General features: G+C 42.7%; 2 protein-coding genes across 6 annotated transcripts in view; both read right to left on the reverse strand.

Moving 5' to 3' along the window:
* The window catches only part of trip10b (thyroid hormone receptor interactor 10b), a 10147-nt gene extending 8572 nt beyond the window's left edge, over nt 1–1575 (reverse strand). For both annotated transcript variants that reach the window (XM_053676384.1, XM_053676383.1), the window contains exon 1: nt 1354–1575. In XM_053676384.1, coding sequence (XP_053532359.1) covers nt 1354–1377 — 24 coding nt within the window. In that variant the 5' untranslated portion in view covers nt 1378–1575. The remainder of the gene's footprint in view (nt 1–1353) is intronic.
* Nucleotides 1576–2923: 1348 nt separating this feature from the next.
* Nucleotides 2924–20000, reverse strand: part of sh2d3a (SH2 domain containing 3A) — an 18290-nt gene continuing 1213 nt past the window's right edge. The window contains exons 2-15 of one of the 4 annotated variants that reach the window (XM_017457601.3): nt 19995–20000; nt 19104–19215; nt 18126–18354; nt 13057–13090; nt 11623–11739; nt 11207–11350; nt 9206–9498; nt 8807–8889; nt 8430–8698; nt 7932–8306; nt 6515–6802; nt 5106–5217; nt 4259–4444; nt 2924–4085 (exon numbers count right to left, since the gene is read on the reverse strand). The exon at nt 19995–20000 is cut by the window's right edge and continues 86 nt beyond it. In XM_017457601.3, the coding sequence (XP_017313090.1) occupies nt 3913–4085; nt 4259–4444; nt 5106–5217; nt 6515–6802; nt 7932–8306; nt 8430–8698; nt 8807–8889; nt 9206–9498; nt 11207–11350; nt 11623–11739; nt 13057–13090; nt 18126–18354; nt 19104–19215; nt 19995–20000 (2421 nt within the window). In that variant the 3' untranslated portion in view covers nt 2924–3912. Of the gene's footprint in view, nt 4089–4258; nt 4445–5105; nt 5218–6514; nt 6803–7931; nt 8307–8429; nt 8699–8806; nt 8890–9205; nt 9499–11206; nt 11351–11622; nt 11740–13056; nt 13145–15374; nt 15722–18125; nt 18355–19103; nt 19216–19994 lie in introns of those variants that run through there. The other 3 variants (XM_017457600.3, XM_017457603.3, XM_047151432.2) reach the window with 3 other exon arrangements.

Below are 20000 nucleotides of genomic sequence, written 5' to 3' on the forward strand. Positions count from 1 at the left end.
CACACACACACACACACACACACACACAAACACACATTTTCTTACTATCCTTGTGAAGTCCTTCCATTGTTGGAAAAACCTCCATATAGTAAAATTACCTACTGACATTTAGTCCTCATCAAGATGTAAAAACATGTCCACACACACACACACACACACACACACGCACACACACACGCACACACACACGCACACACACACACACACACGCACACACACACGCACACACACACACAATCTTGTCTGACCAGTCTGTTGTTTGTTTTCATTCCTCCTGACAGACTTTTACTGAAAAGTACACACACACGCACACACACACACACACACACACACACACACACACACACACACATATCACAGCGCTGTTCAGTTCTAGACTGTGATTGGTCAGAAGGTGGTGATTAGTTTTCTATACCAGCAGCTTGCACAGTAGTGCAGGTTTATATTAATGCATCGTTCTAATACGTTATCGTTTCTATAGTAACGGCTCATTCACAGGGACTCATACAGTTTCCTGTAAGGAGATGTTTATGTAACGTGTATGGAAGGAGTCTCCAGTGTCAGCGCTGCGTAACAGTCAGAGGTACCGCTGTAAATCTACGTTCTCCCACATCTTCAGGACAGATGAGTTTATTAGTAACATTAGCTCCAGCAACACACACACACACACACACACACACACACACACACACACACACTGTATTTATCTCTTCTATAACACAAGGAATTCCAAAGATTTAGTCAGACATCCATCTGTAGCTGGACGAATCGAGTGAGTCGTCTATAACTTCATGTGCGGAGGATTGAGTGTCTTTGTCCTACTTCTGAAGAGAAGCTATTCGAGAGGATCTATGGTGAAAAGGGAGTGGAGCTTAACGAGTGAAAGGGATTTCTACACGGGACTGAAAAGAGTTTTACAGTCACTGAATAATTCAGGAAGAGTAATTTTAGATGATCCAGATCAGGATGGGTTCCTCTTTTTTAAAGTCTCAATTCCTGTAATTTTCTTAGAGAGGGTTTTGTGTTTTTGTCGCCTTTCGCTTGCTAATCAGGGTTTCTGAGTCAGATCTACGCAGAGCTGCTTTGTGAAAATGAAAGCATTTCAAATAAAAGGAATCTCTGACATTACAAAGAAAGATGGTGAGAATACGTTCTTACCTGCCATGCTGTTCTATCCCATTTCTCTCGGTACTTACCTCGTTTTTAATACAGCACAGTTACCCACTGTGTACCTGCATGATCCTTTAATAAAACTTTATGAGGCTTGTTTACAAACCAGCTCTTCATCTCACACTAGCACCATTTAAAAAGAGATCAATGACAGTACTGTAATGGGTGGAGGAAGAGACCTACCCAGAGTGCCGTGCCCCAATCCATAGCTTTGAGTTCTCGCCCAGGAATCTTCCTTATCCAAAAAGGTCTAATCTAATCTGAGACAGTCCAACTCCAAAGGTCGACTTTATGCTGCCTGTCCTCTCAGCACCTCCCACCTCTCCAACGACAAGTGTCTTAAAGGATCCTCAACTTTTAACACAGTCTCCACACCAACCCAACCACACACACACACACACATCAGAGTCTATAGTTCCTGATCCTGGACAAACCGGCTCGGCTGCCTCACTGCATTTTCCCCCACTCAGACACACCCCAATTTCACACTTCTAACATGCATAAATAAATAAATTAAATAAATACATACATCACAATCTTGCTGCCCAAAACCCCACAATATTAACTATTCATTTAAATGACCCACTAATAGACATGTGACTGTGTAATTATTTAGTTATGCAGGTTACATAACTGGAAACTGAAAGCATTGCACTCAGGAAGCAAATATCTTTTCATTTGGAGAACACTGCCTGTGCTTATACTTTTCTGATTATACTATTAGTTTAAATGGCACTGATGGGGGAAAAAACAACAAAAAACCTCACTCACCTTACCTCATTTGATTAAACCTCATCCTGTTGATGGTGCACTCTGACACCTGCTGGTGAAAGTAAGCATTGCATCTCAGAGCCAGAAGGAAAGTTTAGAAGTTTTTAAAGATAAACTCGATGCTTCTGCTTCCAACACACCTAGTCTTTCTTATTACTAACGTGCATGCTTCAAACACCCTGAAAATACACGTCAAACAGCGAGGAAGCTACTGAAGAAAAACTATCTCAGGCATTTGATCTTGCTGTGACCTCATCAGTTCATCTGCTGGTCACGATGATAGTTCCGTATAAATCCTACAAACCTTCAACCTCACGCTCCTTAAACATCACACTAAAGGGAATCTCGGATGGACAAATTTCACAGGTCAGGCATGACAATAAGACCACTGACGGGTGATGCGAATAGCATTGTCTTGAGTAGAGATGCGATTTGGTCAGCGATTATCGTGACCAAAACGATCATGGTCATCAGTATTATCACGGTATTGTTCAAATGTGCTGAAAATGTACAGATGAGGCAGCAGGTGAACAGTCAGTTCTGGAAGTTGACATGTTGGAAGCAGGAAAATTGGGCAAACGTAAGGATCTGTGCTGGTCTAAGTAAGTGTTAGTGTTATGGGTGAGATGACACCAGACACCAAAAACATCTTCAGGATGCCATAGATGTCTCCATGACTTTATATTTAAATAAAAATATGAACTTCATTGAATATTGTAGATATTTAATTAAGTATTGTCTCAATTTCTAGATAATTTCAACTCCCAAAATTCCTGATGTGCAGGGAATGGATGATGCTTGAACGTCCCTTGGACTGGATGTTGTGGGGTTTTGGTCTGCGTGTGCGTTCACTAGTCCTGTCATTAAAACATAAAAGGAAACGCGTAGGGAATTGGTGGCGCGATTGTGACGCAGCTGAGGTCTGCTCCTCTCTGTTCCACCTTCCTGCTTGTTACGGAACAAGACTGGAGGCAGATGCAGGTGCAGGTCACAGTCTTTATTACGTAAACCAGAAACAAATAAACAGGTAAACAAACACAGGGAGCGCGGTCTCTACGGACTATACTCACTCTGGTCCCCTAGCTACGACCGCTAGCAAACTACACATTAGCACATACCCGTATACTTCCCTCATTTGACAAACTAATCAACTATAATACTGCGCGATGTGCGCAGTCACACTGGGGGGTTTAACTAACAAACCTAATTAAACTAAAACATTAACACCTGGGGCAAATCAGAGACTTAAGTGTGTCCAAGCGGGAAGTGAACGGAAACAAAAGAGTCACGTGACCAGTCAGCGGCCGTACCGCAGTGCCCTCTGCTGGCCGTGGCGTAACACTGCTTTCTGTCTGAGAAGGTCAAAGTGGGTATTTATGTGTTTCGATTCAATTCAGTATGCTTGTATAATATATTAAAAGTTTAGTTTTTTTAATTATAAAAGGAAATGTATCATTTCCAGTGTTTGCGAAAGGAAGAAAACATTCACATGAACAGGGAGGCACCACGGCCGACATGGTTTAGGACACACACAGAAGTGGACGATGGATTCATGCAAAAATAAACATTTCTCTTTGCCAAGTCTGAAATGTCTGAAGCTCTTCTCATCTATAGTTTTTTTTATATCATGTTTTGTCTGTTTTTCCTGTTTTCATTTTGACCCGAAAGCAAACAGCAGATATACTTCATACTTCATCCACGAATCTCGTCCAATCAGAAAAAAGCTTTTCACAAACTGCAGCGATTAAGAGATTTAAAATTTTTTTAAAAAATTATAATAAAAAAATTCAAACCAGATCCCATCCAAATGGAGAAAAGCTTTACCCTGACTCCATCCAATCAGAAATAAACTGAAATGATATCTGAGTAGAGAAAAAAAATTCCAGAGGAAAGCTTTCCACAGCTTTCATCCAATCAGAGTAAATTGTCTTGGGCATGACTTCCTGCTTCCTTTCACTTCGGTTGGAAAGGTCAGAGTTCGGAGGTCTGAGCAGGCTCCAGTTTGTTGGAGAGGATGGTGAGGATCTTGTCGAATTTTTCATAACGTTCCTTTCTGCCTGCCTCGGCCCCTGCGTGACCCCAGAACAGACGCAGAGCAAACTCAGTGTGGAAGACCTCCAGCAGCTCCGGGATTGGCTCCCAACCTGCTACAGGGGGAGATGGACAGGTCAGACAGCCAATCACATCGCTCCAATTTGAATACTATGTTCAGCATTTAGTACTAGGATTGCAGTGTGTTTAGAGTGTTGTTAGTAGTTGTATGGTGATTAGTGATGCAGCATTAAGACCTCAGCGTGTCCATGGTGTGTGTGTTTACCTGATAGCAGTGTGTGCGCGTGTTCTTGGTAGTCGTTAGCGTGATTAGCAGTGTGGCGTGAGGACTGTAGGATGTTGTAGAGGAGCTGGCAGCCTCTCTCGCTGTTCTCCACTCCATCCTCTCCCTCCATCAGCTTTAACAACGGCACCATGTGGGGAAGGGACAGGGGACCAGACACTACCGACTCTACACACACACACACACACACACACACACACACACACACACACACACACACACAAACTTACATTAAAGCTTCATTTCAACTGTAATTATGTTATAATGTGGCCAAGCGACTCCAGGATGGAACACAATGGAATAAAGCAGTTTTTAAGCGAACACATCATTTGCACTGGGAATATGTTTAAATTCATGATGACACACACTTACTTACACAAGATTATGGTCTGATTTTGAGGGGAACTGCTCTTAACTTTAGCTAGCTAGATTACTGGTACCGTTAGCTAAAATTGGAACAGGTGACCTTGAGAAAACAAGGAGGTAGAGGTGAACCCTACGTCAATGTTTCCCCAATTTTATTTGGCAAATCCCTAGAGTTAAATAGCAATAGCAATAAAGGTGTTATAGTTTCTTTTCTGTAGTACTCATGTGGGATCAGGTGGTAGTTGAATATCAGTGGGTATATAAATAAATAAACTTGATCGACCGATCAATCAATCGCAAACTTGCATTTCTATTGACTTGATTAGTGTAAAATAGTGGTTGGAAACAGTACACAATATAAAAGTTATCCTAGTATTACTCTAGCTAGCTTGCTAGCCAACTCACCTTGTTATTTAATATCAGCTAGCTTAACGATAACGATAACGATAGCTAAGGCACATACCATCACCCTCATTGAGTGCCCTCATGAAGGGCTTCAGGGTTTTCTCATACATCACAGCACTCTCTGTGTGGGTCTTCCTCAACTCTCGCCATGTCTTCTCCAACCGGATCATCTACACACACACACACACACACACACACACACACACACACACACACACACTACAGATTACACACATATATTCATACTCACACACAGGATGCTCCAATGCTAACCTAAGACACACTATGAAGCTATAAATGGGGTGTGTCTAAAAACAACAGTGTTTGAGGAGATAGTTTGCATTACAAGAGTTATTACAAGTATATAGTGCTGTTGTTTGGATGCATGAATCAAATTGCTAGTGTTCCAAGCATTGGTTAGATTGGATGTATAGTCATAGTGCATTTCGGATACATAATACATGCATAAATTCCCTCGAATGAACATCTAATGACCAGACTGTGATTAGCGGGTGTGTTAGATAACGAACGTCTCTTCCAGAAGAATGTTATTGACTATATAGAAGTATTTATGTGTTTACTTCCATCAAACACCCATTTTTCAAACCAAATGGCCACCCGAAACTTTTCCCTCCAAATCTGTGTATGTGGTGAAGTGCTGTTCTTGCTAGGTTTGCCCTCTAGTGGCAGATTCTACATGGTACAGGCTTGTAACCACCAAGACAAAGAGTGTCCAGAGTTCTACACTTCAAGTTTCTAGTATTTCATTTTGGTGTTGTAGTGAAAGTACACACACACACACACACACACACACACACACACACACACACACACACACACACACACACACACACACACACACATCGTACTTGATCTGAGACTCAAGGATGTTAGCTTAGCGGTTGGTTTAGTTTACCTGTATAGAGCAGAGGTGTTTTTTTTTCACTTTTTCATTTTTTGCTTTTTTTCATAGAGGACCAGATTAGACCTCATCAAAATACTAAAGGGCCAGTCACTGTTGGACAAACTAACATAAGCATAAATTAAATTGTCATTTTTAATACTTGGTTGGAATACTTGGTTTGGGCCAAGTAAATAACTGCTGTGGGGCCACATTTGGCTCTGGGTCCGGACTTTGGACACCTCTGCTGTAGGGTAATGAATCTTTTGAAGCTGGTGTGGGAAACCCAGTCTGTTATGTCTGAAATGTACGTGTAGCAAAGCATTTAACTATTTCTAGTGAACAAACATCTTTATGATGATATGAACACAGGACTATGTTGACATTGTGGGGACATTCAGCTAGGTTGAGGATAGCAAAGATAAAGATTAGCAAAACAAAAGCGTGTGTGTCTGTGTGAGTGTAGATGGTCAGGAAAACCCTGCTGAACTTGAGTCCCACACTAGTTCTGGATTTGTAGATCTTCATGGTGTAACATGTATGACCTTTGACCTTTGCACTCTGACCTGCGGCAGCTCAAGGGCCTTCATGACAGCGCTGAAGGCGTAGAGGTCGTGGGTAGTACAGCGTAGAGCCTGAGCCAGCTGGATCACTTTATGGAGCACCAGCGCTCTCTGATTGACCGAGCCCGTGCAGCCCAGCACGTCCAAAGCCACGCCCAGTGCTAAGAGGTGATGTCTCTCCAGCAGGTCCTGTCTGAGCTGGCTCCCATGTGGCAGTGTGATGAGCTCCAGTCCTGAGTTCACTCCCATCATCCTCTTTTGCTCCTCCGTCACACCCGTCACACGTGCCACCTGAGGAGCAATGATGCAGATGAACCCCCAGTTAGTCTGGAATATTCTCTGCCAGTCTGTGCCATTTCAGAGGCCACAGTCGGAGAGCTGTTTTCTACAGATGGCATTTTGGACTTGAATTTAATAAAGAAGTCAACAACAAAAACTACATAATACTTTTTTTCAGTAGATCAGAGTTAATGCAAGAATGTAAGAATGTGTAAACAACATGGCCGCCAGACACCAGAGTGTTTATGAGAAGATACCACTGATACTCCTGAGTCATGACGCAATATTTCTCAACTTCATGTGGAGATGACGCTTGGCTGGCTTTCACAAATCCTTCAGCTGGGCTTTATGAATTGTGGAGCAAACAGACCTGGTGCACAGCCTTCACACACCATGGCAGCTGGGCTAACTCCATGGAAAAACACATTATGCAACAAAGCCTGCGACTGAAGCGTTCATACCTGACAGCCGATACCAAACCACAGAGAGTATGCAAGCTTGTAAGCTTGCAAAGGTGGTTTCGCCTTAGTGCAACCCTCTCAGACATCGTCTCCGCATCAAGTATGCCGAGGCCTATAGTTATTAGTTTGGCATGCAGTTGCCTAGCAAAAGTGTTCTCACAACTTCAACCTCTTGAACTCTGGCTTGTCCAAAGCATGGATTAGCAAGTTTACTTCCTTGTAACAATTATATCAATTATATACATTTACTTCCTTGTAACAATTATATCATAGTATTTTCTGGAAGGACTTTTTGGACAATTTGGTACATATTCTTGATCAAATTCGAAGCTGCTTAGACATACATGCACTTCAAGAGAATATCATAGCTAACCACTTTAAACCCATTAGCTTTGGTTTGCTTTGGTGCCTTTGTAGGGTCTTTGTGAGTTCATTGAAGCAATCATATTGTCACAACGGTAAAAGTTGAGAAGTTGGAACTCGGAGGTGAGAGGGTTGGTTTCTTGGGGTCATTTCTGGTGTCCACAGCCTCGCATTAAAAATAAACAGGGGTGAAGGTTTGTTGTGATGGAAATGTAACAGTGATGCATGTCTACTTGGTTGTAGACTCAGAAGATTGGTTCGTAGTGTGTGTGTGTGTGTGTGTGTGTGTGTGTGTGTGTGTGTGTGTGAGGTGTCACCTGGCAGTCCACATTGAGCAGGTGCAGAGCAGTGGTGTTAGCGTCGGTGCGAGAGAGCAGCTCTTTCAGAGAGTGTAGCACACTCTGCTCCAGCGGCCGGTTGTTGTCGGGCAGCAGCAGCGAGCGAAATGCATCCAGGCGAAAGGACGAGGTCATCTCTGTCTCAGGACGGAGGAATCGCCAGCTGTCTCCGTTTCTCACTACCTTCGTTAATCTGTCTCGCTCCTCCTTCTCCACCTCTACCTCTTTCTCTTCCTCAGCCCTCTGTGCCTCAAGAAAAACAAAGCTGGTCTCGGTGATACGCGCCCGGCTGCTCCATTTCTCCTGAGCACGGAGACGAGCTGTTGGACCTTTGGGCAGCATTGACTGAGGGATCTGGGATCAAAAATCAATGGTCATGCAGAAATATTGCTATGTCTTGTTAGAGAATTAAGAGAATTAAAAGAATGAATAAATCACAAACACCACACACACACACACACACACACACACACACACCTGAGGCACCAGTTCATCATAGAGGGAGGCAGGGTTGATCTTGATCTGTGGTATGGTTGGCGATTTTTCTGGAAACAGGGTGGAAATTCTGATCGGTTTGGGCGGAGCCCGAGAATGCAGCTGTCCATCAGAACCACGGAGCGTGCAGCCTCCTGTTGCTAATTGGCTGGAATTGTGTGAGTGGGTGGAGCCAGGACTGAGCAAAGGATCGCTGCCTGTACGGAACACCGGGGAGAGAGGATCCTGTGCTGGAGTGCTCTGGGGTTCAGCTGAAATAAGAGGAGAAACAAAATGTGTGTGTGTGTGTGTGTGTGTGTGTGTGTGTGTGTGTGTGTGTGTATATATATGCATGTGTGTGTGTAGTTATGTGTGTATACCTGGGCGAAGGTTGCTATCTGATTGTGCTGACTGTAGTAATGGTTTTCCTACTGTCTCTAGATTAGCAGGTTGACTGCCACTCCTACACACACACACATGCACACACACACACACACACACACACACACACACACACACACACAGGCAATATACATTATTACACACTAAGCAAACTAAGCATTATTATACTATTTCAAACATACCAACAAGTTAGGTTGCTAACACTAACTAACTTGAGCTAGTTGTGTGAATGACATAAAACAGGCTGATGTTAAAAATATTCCACGTTGCTTACTTGGTTTCTATAACAACACAGAATACTTTGATCTTGACCATTCATGCTTACCGTAACATAACACACAGATTTCGCACCTTTTCGACCACCTTTAAAAACATACCTAAGCAGGTTGTAGCTGTTGGCCTGTTGCATGTCCATATGTGTGGAGCTCAAGCTCCGCCTCTTGCCCTTCTCTTCTGACCAATGAGGTGTTGCTGCAGAGCTCGTGCTTGATGACCTCACTGCCTGGCGCTCATTGATGACCCTCAGAGGAAGGGTGCGCGTGACTGGATGAGTGATGACGGCTCCGGAAGCCTGCGATATTGGCCGACGCCCACCTACGTGGAAGCGCACTAGGGCGGCAATATTGTCGAACTGATCACTCTCAAACTGAAACAGCTCCCTTGAGTAACCCTACACACACACACACACACACACACAGACACACACACACGTAGAATCACATACAATTCTGATATCTGTTCTGCAGTCATCTACATAGACCAGAGTTTCCCAACCCTGTCCCCTGGTCCATATTGTTGTTTTTCCTTTTTTCCAACACACCTGATCAATACCTTTGTGCATTAGAGGTCTTCCCCGTCAACCAAGAGGAAGTGGCGTGAACAAGTCAACCAGGGTCAATCAGGCAGGCAAGTGTAAATACTCTTCCAATGTGGATGCAACACTGTGTTTTCTTGTTGGTGTTTGTTGTTTGGAGCTTCACTTCCTCTTCACCTCAGTGTTTCCTAACTACACTCCTGTCTGACTACTGGATTACACAATGTACCACCTCACCTGCTCTAATCCAAGGAACATAGACCAGACTCCATGACTAACAAATGAGTCAAAACAGAAACATTAAATGAAATGTGTGGCTGTTCCTGTTTGGGTCAGAGATACTGTATATGAGTGTAGATCTTTCTACATGGGCATACATGTCTCAGCCTGTTTCAACACACCTGATGAAATTGACAATGGTCCTCATGACTGATGGATGAGCATGAATGAGTTTTGGAGCAGACTGTGACCATACCTGTGGGAGTCGGTTTGCACCTATTTGTGCCAGAGTTGAAGCATAGGATTGTAGGTGCACTCTTTTTGAGTCAAATAATTGTTTGGGCCACAGATATGTGGATATACCTGTTTATAATAAATATACGAGATGGCATTGTTTAGGTCAAAGGTTTGTGGGAGTACTTGTTTGGGTAGGAGAACTGTAGGAGTACCTGTTTGGGTAGGAGAACTGTAGGAGTACCTGTTTGGGTAGGAGAGACGTAGGTGTACCTGTTTGGGTAGGAGAAATGTAGGTGTACCTGTTTGGGTAGGAGAACTGTAGGAGTACCTGTTTGGGCAGGAGAACTTTAGGTGTAGCTGTTTGGGTAGGAGAGATGTAGGTGTACCTTTTTGGGTAGGAGAACTGTAGGTGTACCTTTTTGGGTAGGAGAACTGTAGGTGTACCTGTTTGGGTAGGATAACTGTAGGTGTACCTGTTTGGGTAGGAGAACTGTAGGTGTACCTGTTTGGGTAGGAGAAATGTAGGTGTACCTGTTTGGGTAGGAGAACTGTAGGTGTACCTGTTTGGGTAGGAGAAATGTAGGTGTACCTGTTTGGGTAGGAGAACTGTAGGTGTACCTGTTTGGGTAGGAGAACTGTAGGTGTAGCTGTTTGGGTAGGAGAACTGTAGGTGTACCTGTTTGGGTAGGAGAAATGTAGGTGTAGCTGTTTGGGTAGGAGAACTGTAGGTGTAGCTGTTTGGGTAGGAGAAATGTAGGTGTACCTGTTTGGGTAGGAGAACTGTAGGTGTAGCTGTTTGGGTAGGAGAAATGTAGGTGTACCTGTTTGGGTAGGAGAACTGTAGGTGTAGCTGTTTGGGTAGGAGAAATGTAGGTGTACCTGTTTGGGTAGGAGAAATGTAGGTGTACCTGTTTGGGTAGGAGAACTGTAGGTGTAGCTGTTTGGGTAGGAGAACTGTAGGTGTAGTTGTTTGGGTAGGAGAACTATAGGTGTAGCTGTTTGGGTAGGAGAACTGTAGGTGTACCTGTTTGGGTAGGAGAACTATAGGTGTAGCTGTTTGGGTAGGAGAACTGTAGGTGTACCTGTTTGGATAGAACTGTAGGTGTACCTGTTTTGGCCGGAGGACAACGCGGATGATTTTGAAGTGCATGCACTGCTTTTTCCACATGCAGCTCAGGACGTAGTCACCACCACATGTGCTGGAGTCTCGCACCAAGAAATCCCCGTCATTTTTCAACAGCTCCTCTGTTGCCTACACACACAAACACACACAAACACACACACACAAACACACACACACACACACACACCTCAGTGAGCCAACCTTGTCACACATTCACTCCACCCTCCACCGATATAAACACGCAAGTTAATAAAGATAGTGATTAAAACCAACAGCTCACACACACACACACACACACACACACACACACACACACACACACACACACACACATCTTGCCCTAGCCTTGCTATAGCACACACATTTCTTATAACAATGTCAATACACACACCCACACACACCTCTCTCTGTAGCTGCCCGTGATACCAGGCATGACTCCTGATATCGTCAGTGCTAAGTTTGAGCTCCTCTTCCAGTTCTTTCTTCAGAGAGTCCATGTCCTTACGGTTCGAAAACACCTAAATAACATTTTTAAATTATTCAGAGAACAAAGAAGTTGATGCCATTATAGCCCCCCAAAAAACAACACTAGAGCTTTTCAATAATGTTAAAATCAGCACAGAAATAGCTAATAATAAGCTAGGATCTTAACGTTAACATCATTGGGTTCATGTGTAAATCACTGCAAGGAAATTGCATCATTTCAGATTTATTGCTGATGAAAAATGAGAAGAGCAAGGAGAACCTCTACACCAATCAGCCATAACATTAAAACCACCAGCATAATATTGTGAAGGTCCACCTTGTGCTACCAAAACAGCTCTGACCCGTCGAGGCGTGGACTCCACAAGACTTCTGAAGTTGTACTGTGGTATCTGACACCAAGACGTTAGCAGCAGATCATTTAAGTCCTGTAAGTTACGAGGTGGGACCTTCATGGATCGGACTTGTATGTCCAGAACATCCCACAGATGCAAAATAGGATTGAGATCTGGAGAATTAGAAGGCTTAGTCAACACCCTGAATTGTTCCTCAAACCGTTCTTGAACAATGTTAGAGAGCATTGTCCTGCTGAAAGAGACCATTGCCATTAGGGAACACCAATACCATGAAGTGGTGTACTTGGTCTGCAACAATGTTTAGGTAGGTGGTACGCGTGAGGTAACATTTACATGAATGTCTGGACCCAAGATTTCCCTGCAGAACATTGCTCAGAGCATCACACTGCCTCTGCAATTTCTGCTACAGTAGCTCGTCTGTGGGATCGGACCAGATGGGCTAGCCTTCACTCCCTATGCACATCACTGAGTCCTGGGAGTTCATGACCCTGTCACCGGTTCACCCCACAACACCTGCTGTTTTGGAGACGCTCTGATCCAGACGTCTAGACATCACAATTCAGGCCTTGTCAAAGTCACTCAGATCCTTACACTTGCCCATTTTTCCTGCTTCCAACACGTCAACTTCGAGAACTGACTGTTCACCTGCTGTCTAATAAATAAACCCCACCTCTTTCCAATGTAACAAGATAATCACTGTTAGTCACGTCACCTGTCAGAGTTTTTAATGTTATGGCTGATCAGTGTATGTCAGTGCTTAGCAGTCAAGATTGTTTAATATCGCTTTGGATTCAGGTGATGAATTCAGCCTTAAATGCTGAAGCTGAGAGACAACATTACTAATGTTGAATGATTTTATGCCTTTACTATCCTCCACTTTAAATGGACATATATCTCCAATACTACTTTAGAATGAATTTACACCAGTTTTAATCATTCACACTGGACATTTCTATAACAGTTTTAATGAGAAGTGTGATATAGGACATTGCTCACCTGAGCGATGAAGATTCCGACACTCTTCCTCTTGCTGTAAAGCACATGAGAATAAGAGCTGTTGTTAAAAGTATACGCCCTGATGCAGCTGTTTGACAGATATGAATAAAGTAAACGCAGTGATACGCTACTGCCAAGACTACCTTTGTTTTAACCGGAAGTGCACTGGACATTGGAAATTCATTTAATGAGGAATGCTGAAGGTCTGTGACTCACACACACACACACACACACACACACACACACACACACACACACACACACACACACACTCAGGAACCATGCAGGAGTGGGGTTAGGAGTACTTCCTTCCCTCTCTGAACATCCGAAAAGGAAACACAGCGTTCATCCCAAATGGCTCCTTATATCATTTCCTATTTAGTGCACTTATACAGGGACTATAAGCATCTCAGGTGGAGACTCTGCATACTGACCTCTGATCAGGGTTGTATCTCACTGCTTGTGTTACTTGACCTTAGTGCAGCTTTTGATACTATAGATCACACTATTCTCCCTGATAGACTAGAAAATGTTGTTGGCATTAAAGGAACGATCCTCTCCTGGCTCAGGTCTTATTAGACCGATCGTTATCAGTTCGTAGATGTAAATGGAGACTTCTCCACACATACCGAGGTTAAATTTGGTGTTCCACAAGGTTCAGTTTTAGGCCCACTGCTTTTTACTTTATATATGCTACCTCTAGGTCAAATTATTCGTAAACATGGAATTAGCTTACACTGTTATACTGATGATACACAGCTGTGTGTTTCAGCGAAGCCAGAGGACAGACAGCAGCTTAGTAAAGTTGAGGATTGTGTAAAGGACATTAGACGTTGGATGTTTTTTAACTTCCTCTTACTAAATTCTGATAAGACAGAAGAACTCGCACTAGGACCACATGTAGCTGGAAGTAATCTTTCTGATGTCACAGTAACTCTGGATGGTCTTTCTGTTTCATCATGTACAGCAGTAAAAGACCTTGGAGTGATTATTGACTCCAGTCCATCATCTGATGCTCATGTAGATAATATTACTAGGATAGTCTTCTTTCATCTCAGAAATATTTCTAAGATAAGAAATATATTGTCACTACATGATGCAGAAATATTAGTTCATGCTTTCGTCACCTCTAGACTAGATTACTGTAATGCCGTACTGTCTGGATGTTCCAGTAGGAATATAAACAAACTCCAGTTAGTCCAGAATGCAGCTGCTAGAGTCCTCACTAGAACCAGAAGATACGACCACATCACCCCGATCTTATCCACACTGCATTGACTCCCACTGAAATCTCGCATTGATTATAAAATACTACTACTGACCTATCATAAAAGACCAAAAGTTCGCTCAGGTACTGGTGCTTTCACTGAATAGTCTTGCGCCACAGTATCTGAGCGAACTTTTGGTCTTTTATGATCCATCACGCCTACTTCCATCAAAAGGTGCAGGATATTTGTAGGTACCTGGAATAGTGAAGGCTACAGCAGGGGGAAGAGCTTTCTCTTATAGAGCCCCACTGTTATGGAACAGTCTTCCTATTAGTGTTCGGGACTCAGACACAGTCTCAGTGTTTAAGTCTAGGCTGACATGTTTGTTTACTCAAGCTTTTTGTGAATAGTTTTCTTCTTAGGTAAAGGAGCAGATCTAGAGGATCACAGGTAGAGAGTGTTGTGGTGAACTGGGATGTTTGGATGCTGTCGCCCCCACCTTCACACCTTCACCCAGATGCGTTGATGGTGGAGTGTCTGGTTGCCTTATGTCCCAGTGATCCCTTATATCTGTGTTCCCTTCTGGCTCTCCCTTTTAATTATGCTGTCATAGCTAGTCTTGCCGAAGTCAAGTGTGTGTGTTTGTTCAGCACTGTATCTGTTAGTGTGTGTGTTTATTTAATGTATCTGTAGTGTGTATTAATTCAGTACTGTAAGTATTGTTATGAATCTTAATTCAACACTGTAATTCCGTGTGTGTTTGTGTTAATTCTGTACTGTAGGTGTTAATATTGTGTATTCACTCAGATTCGTCCTGCGACACTTCTCCAGGACACTCCAGCTGTTACCTCAGGTGTTAATTCTACACTATAAGAGCACTAACATTACCACTGTAATAAAGAACACAGCTGGGCACTGTCAATGTTAATCCTGCTGTGTTCTAGTGTGTTGCAGCCCTGCTTCAGGCCAATCATTAACAGTGTTTCTGCAGGATCCCACACAATCAACACACACACACACACACACACACACACACTCACACACACACACACACACACACACACACACACAAATAAGTCATTAAACCAACAGTGACAAGACCGAACTCACCAGAACACCGTCTCACACACACAGCCGTGTTAGGGTTCACACATAATCCACACAACGAGTCTTGATAGAACTTCAGGAAAGTAACAAACAGGAGTGTCCATATCCTCTCAGAGTGTAACCTCGTCTCTCTCTCTCTCTCTCTCTCTCTCTCTCTCTCTCTCTCCCTCTCTCTCTCTCTGTCTATCTCACATTCCCCAGATTCCTGTCTTCCCCCTACCTGTCTGAGCTCGGAGACTCAGAGCTCCCTCTGCCTGAGCCAGCATGTCCGTGCCTTGGACTTGTGGCAGCTTGATTATGTGCCTACAGGCTGCTTCACTCCACCACACTGCCCAATATTATTACTCCCCCCACCTCCCCTCCCTTACTCAGGGTTGCCATAATTGATCCACTGGATGCCAGCACAAGCATTGTTAAAACTTCACCAAGACACTAGCTAGTCTACACACACACACACACACTGGAACCTGCAGGAGGGGTTTGAAGTATTTCCTGCCCCTTACATCTGAAAAGGAAACACATGATATGTGTTTAGAGAGTATTTATGTAGAGAGTACAGAACTTAACCAAATATTCCCTCTTATTGCACAACATAGTTCACCATATACGGTGTAGGGGTCTACCTTATGTAGTGCACTTAAATAAGGGGTATAATGTTAAATATATTCTTTGATTAATGCCGATAAAATAAAGCGACTGGTTTTCATGAAATGTTCTGGATGGAGCGCCGAGTCCCCGAGCGAGGGATGACGACGTGTTTCTGATCGAGACTCCAAAGCTCTTCCCGAGGTGACTCTGGATAAGGGCGTCAGCTAAACTCCATAAACTCCAGAGAATATTCCGGATATAAATGTGCCGTAATCCCATGCAGATTATATGAATTGAAGTGGTTCAAGTCGAGGATTACATTAGTTCTTCTTCTTATGCATGAATTTACATTTAATTTACATTGAATTTGATTTCTTACTAACGATTTACGCATAAATCTGTTCTTATCCATCATGGGGAACCAGAACATTTCCCTTTTAGAGAAGGATACAACTGGAACTCTATGAGGGAGTTTTCACACGTGGTCCGAATACTCAGGGAAGATTGTTCGGTGGTCAAGCTGTGATAAACATCACTTTCTGGATGTGCGGCATGTCATTATGCAAGAAAACCTGCAAATGAGATGCTGATTTCGTATAAGAAGAATGTTAGCCATGCATCCTGGAACAAGATGTGCATTTTTCCTGATCTTCTCAGTGCAAACAAGCCCTTCTGAAGGAAAAAAAAACCCCAATAGAAACCATTACAGAAATGTGAATGGTTTCCACTACAAATACCACTGAAACCATTAACAACTGTAGTGTGTTTTGGTCCATATTCTATTCTGATTCAGTGGTTTGTATTGGTTTCCACTAGACATAAACATGCCACCAATAGAACCCAACACATCATACAAGTAGAGACCCACAAGGACCATTATAGTTTCCATTAAAACCAATACAATTCCCATTACAAACGTTAAAACCATTAGAATTTCTGTAATAGTTTCTAATTTTTTTCAGCAAGGAGTGAACTAACAAACGACCCTGAGTCCACAAGTGTGTAAAAACAACTCCTAAACGATTTAAATCATTTACAATCATTTGCATTTGTGCACAAGTACAACTTGTGTATATGGCACTATGCAAAATTATACGAGAGTTACACACACACACACACACACACACACACACACACACACGCGCGCGCGCACACACACACACACGCACACACACTCAAAGATACTGCCCATGACTTTACATTCATATTTCTTGTGATGTTGGCTGGAGTGAGGAGCAGTATCTCCTGTGAGCCCATAGTGCACTATATGGAGTGTAGGAGGCCGTTGTGTTATTTAGGGCACTTATAAAGGGAGTATACACGCAGACTAATGCACTGGGCTCCTGAAAGACCCAATCAATTTACACTAAAAAGGCTTTAAGAGTAATTATTATCTCACACATAATGGAAAATCCGAAACATCTTCTCACAGAACTCTAGATAGTGTACACATGTATTGCACATAAACTTAAACATGGACAGATACAGAGAATGAATAAACAGCCCGAGGCAGTGCTTTTTTTTTTTATGAGTGTAAAAACTCACAATCTGGCAACCTTTACTGCACAACTTTATCCTGGTTTATCAGAACTGTAGTGTAGTGTAGGGCTTATGAGGAAGTGTGTGTCATGGTTCCAGAGAAACAGCCAATAAGGTGAGAGATTACAGCAGTGTAGTTCACAATGAGTGACATTAAAATCCAGCAGCCACGCCCATCCTTGAGAGGATCTCTCTCTCTCTCTCTCTCTCTCTCTCTCTCTCTCTCTCTCTCTCTCTCTCTCTCTCTCTGTGTGTGTTTGTTCGACATTCCCTTGACAGAGAGATAAATAGGAGCCACCAGGGGGCGCTATTACATGCGAAAACAATACTAATTTACATGCATTTACATCTAATTTATTTCTTTATTATCGGACATGTTTAAGGCCTTATTTCCATTTTAAACGTTTTAGTTTTAAGTATTTATTTATTTTATATCACTGTTAAATTTGTACAGATCAAAAATAAATGTAAATAACTTTAATTCATTTCAATTCATTTATTACATCACCTTGCTCTCTGTTTTGTTCTGATTGGTCAGATTCTGCTCTGTTCTGATTGATCAGTGTCTGTCCTATAGGACTCTCATCTTGGACTTGTTAAGTGGTGTAGATAGAATAGAGATGGTACCTGTGTTTGGGTTTAATGCAGATGGTGTGAGACCGCTCATCGAGTGGGTGGAGACTGGAGCAGGAGCTAGAGAGGGTGCGGCTGTCACGGCGACTGAAGCGTGGAACGATGCTCTGGCGAAACAGGTCAGATGAACTGAGAGAGAACTTCCTGCTAACTTTCTTTCCGCTGGCCTGGAAACGCTCAGTGTGGGTCAGTGATGAGGGCAGAAATTGGTCATTGGGTGGGCCTGTTTAAAACAGGGTGGGCAAGGATTTAAAAAGGAAAGTCAGATTCCACACACACGCACACACACACACACACACACACACACACACACACACACACACACACACACACACACACACATTGCCACATCTAAAGCAGATGTCAGGGTCTTCACCAATCTATAGGCTTCACATGAACACAGCAAAAAGGCTGTAACAGGCCCTGTAATGTTGTAAAAATGAAGATGTAACGTTTCCTATAATCTGTACAGGCTTGTGATGTTACATTGCGAGGGAACATCTAAACAAAAAAAATCTCTTTCCAAAGAACATGAAAAATCACACAACTAAGATATCTTTTAAACTAAACCTATTAGGAGAACCGTTCTAACAGTAAGAAAGGAAATCAGGCCTACTGTAATTCCTGTGATGAAATATACCATGTACAGACACCGCTAAGAGTTTTTATTACAGATAAAAAAAGACATTGCTTTAGCATTGCTCCTGCGTTCCTCAACCAAATGCAGGTCTGATCTTCAGCTCTCGGACGAGTCCGATCTTCACACTGACTGTGAGTTCCAGTGTTAATAAAAAACCTCTGTACATTCCATGTTATTACGTCCTCTGATTACACTGTATGAGTGTCATGTCTGATTCAAAGAGCGGAAACTCTTATTGAACTTATTCACCACTCACTTTTGTGTGTGTGTGTGTGTGTGTGTGTGTGTGTGTGTGTGTGTGTGTGTGTGTGTGGGTGTGTGTGTGTGTGTACCTGGCTGTAAGCTCTGTTGTTGTTTTTGGAGATTAGTTAGGATGGTCACTCTGTGATCAGCATCTTCAACACCCATCGACATCAGGTCAACATCAGTAACCATCGCAAGACCCTGTACACACACACACACACACACACACACACACACACACACACACACACACACACACACACACACACATACACACACACAGAAACAAAAGGATTTTTAGAAACAACAGTACATAGAACAACCAACATACAGGCAGATAAACCCAGTCTGGTTTTGATGGTTATAATGGGAATTGTATTGGTTTTAATGGAAACACTTACTGGTAATTTTTTGCCTTCTATTGGTGGCATGTTATGTTTAGTGGATACCATTAAGGACCAATAATGGTAATGGTAATATTTTTAATGTTTAGTTGATGATTTGTAATGATATTTGTAGTGGAAACCATTAGAACTTCTGAGATGGTTTCTATTATTTTTTCAATGGGGCAGAGACAGACAGACAGACAGTGAGATAATCAAACAGATAAAGAGACAGACAGACAGACAGACAGTGAGATAATCAAACAGATAAAGAGACAGACAGACAGACAGATAATGAAACATAAAGAGACAGACAGACAGACAGATATTGAAACAGTTAAAGAGACAGACAGACAGACAGATATTGAAACAGATAAAGAGACAGACAGACAGATAATTGAACAGATAAAGAGACAGACAGACAGATAATGAAACAGATAAAGAGACAGACAGACAGACAGATAATCGAACAGATATAGTGATATAGTGTATAGGGGTAGAATATATTGTGTGTTGTGTGATTTGAGACAAAAGCCTCTGTTATTTAAACAGATATATTATGGTAACTTTGAGATGTGTGCAAGGGGACATGCCTACCTCCAG

Source organism: Ictalurus punctatus, chromosome 26 (genome assembly GCF_001660625.3).
Source record: "Ictalurus punctatus breed USDA103 chromosome 26, Coco_2.0, whole genome shotgun sequence".
NCBI lineage: Eukaryota > Metazoa > Chordata > Actinopteri > Siluriformes > Ictaluridae > Ictalurus > Ictalurus punctatus.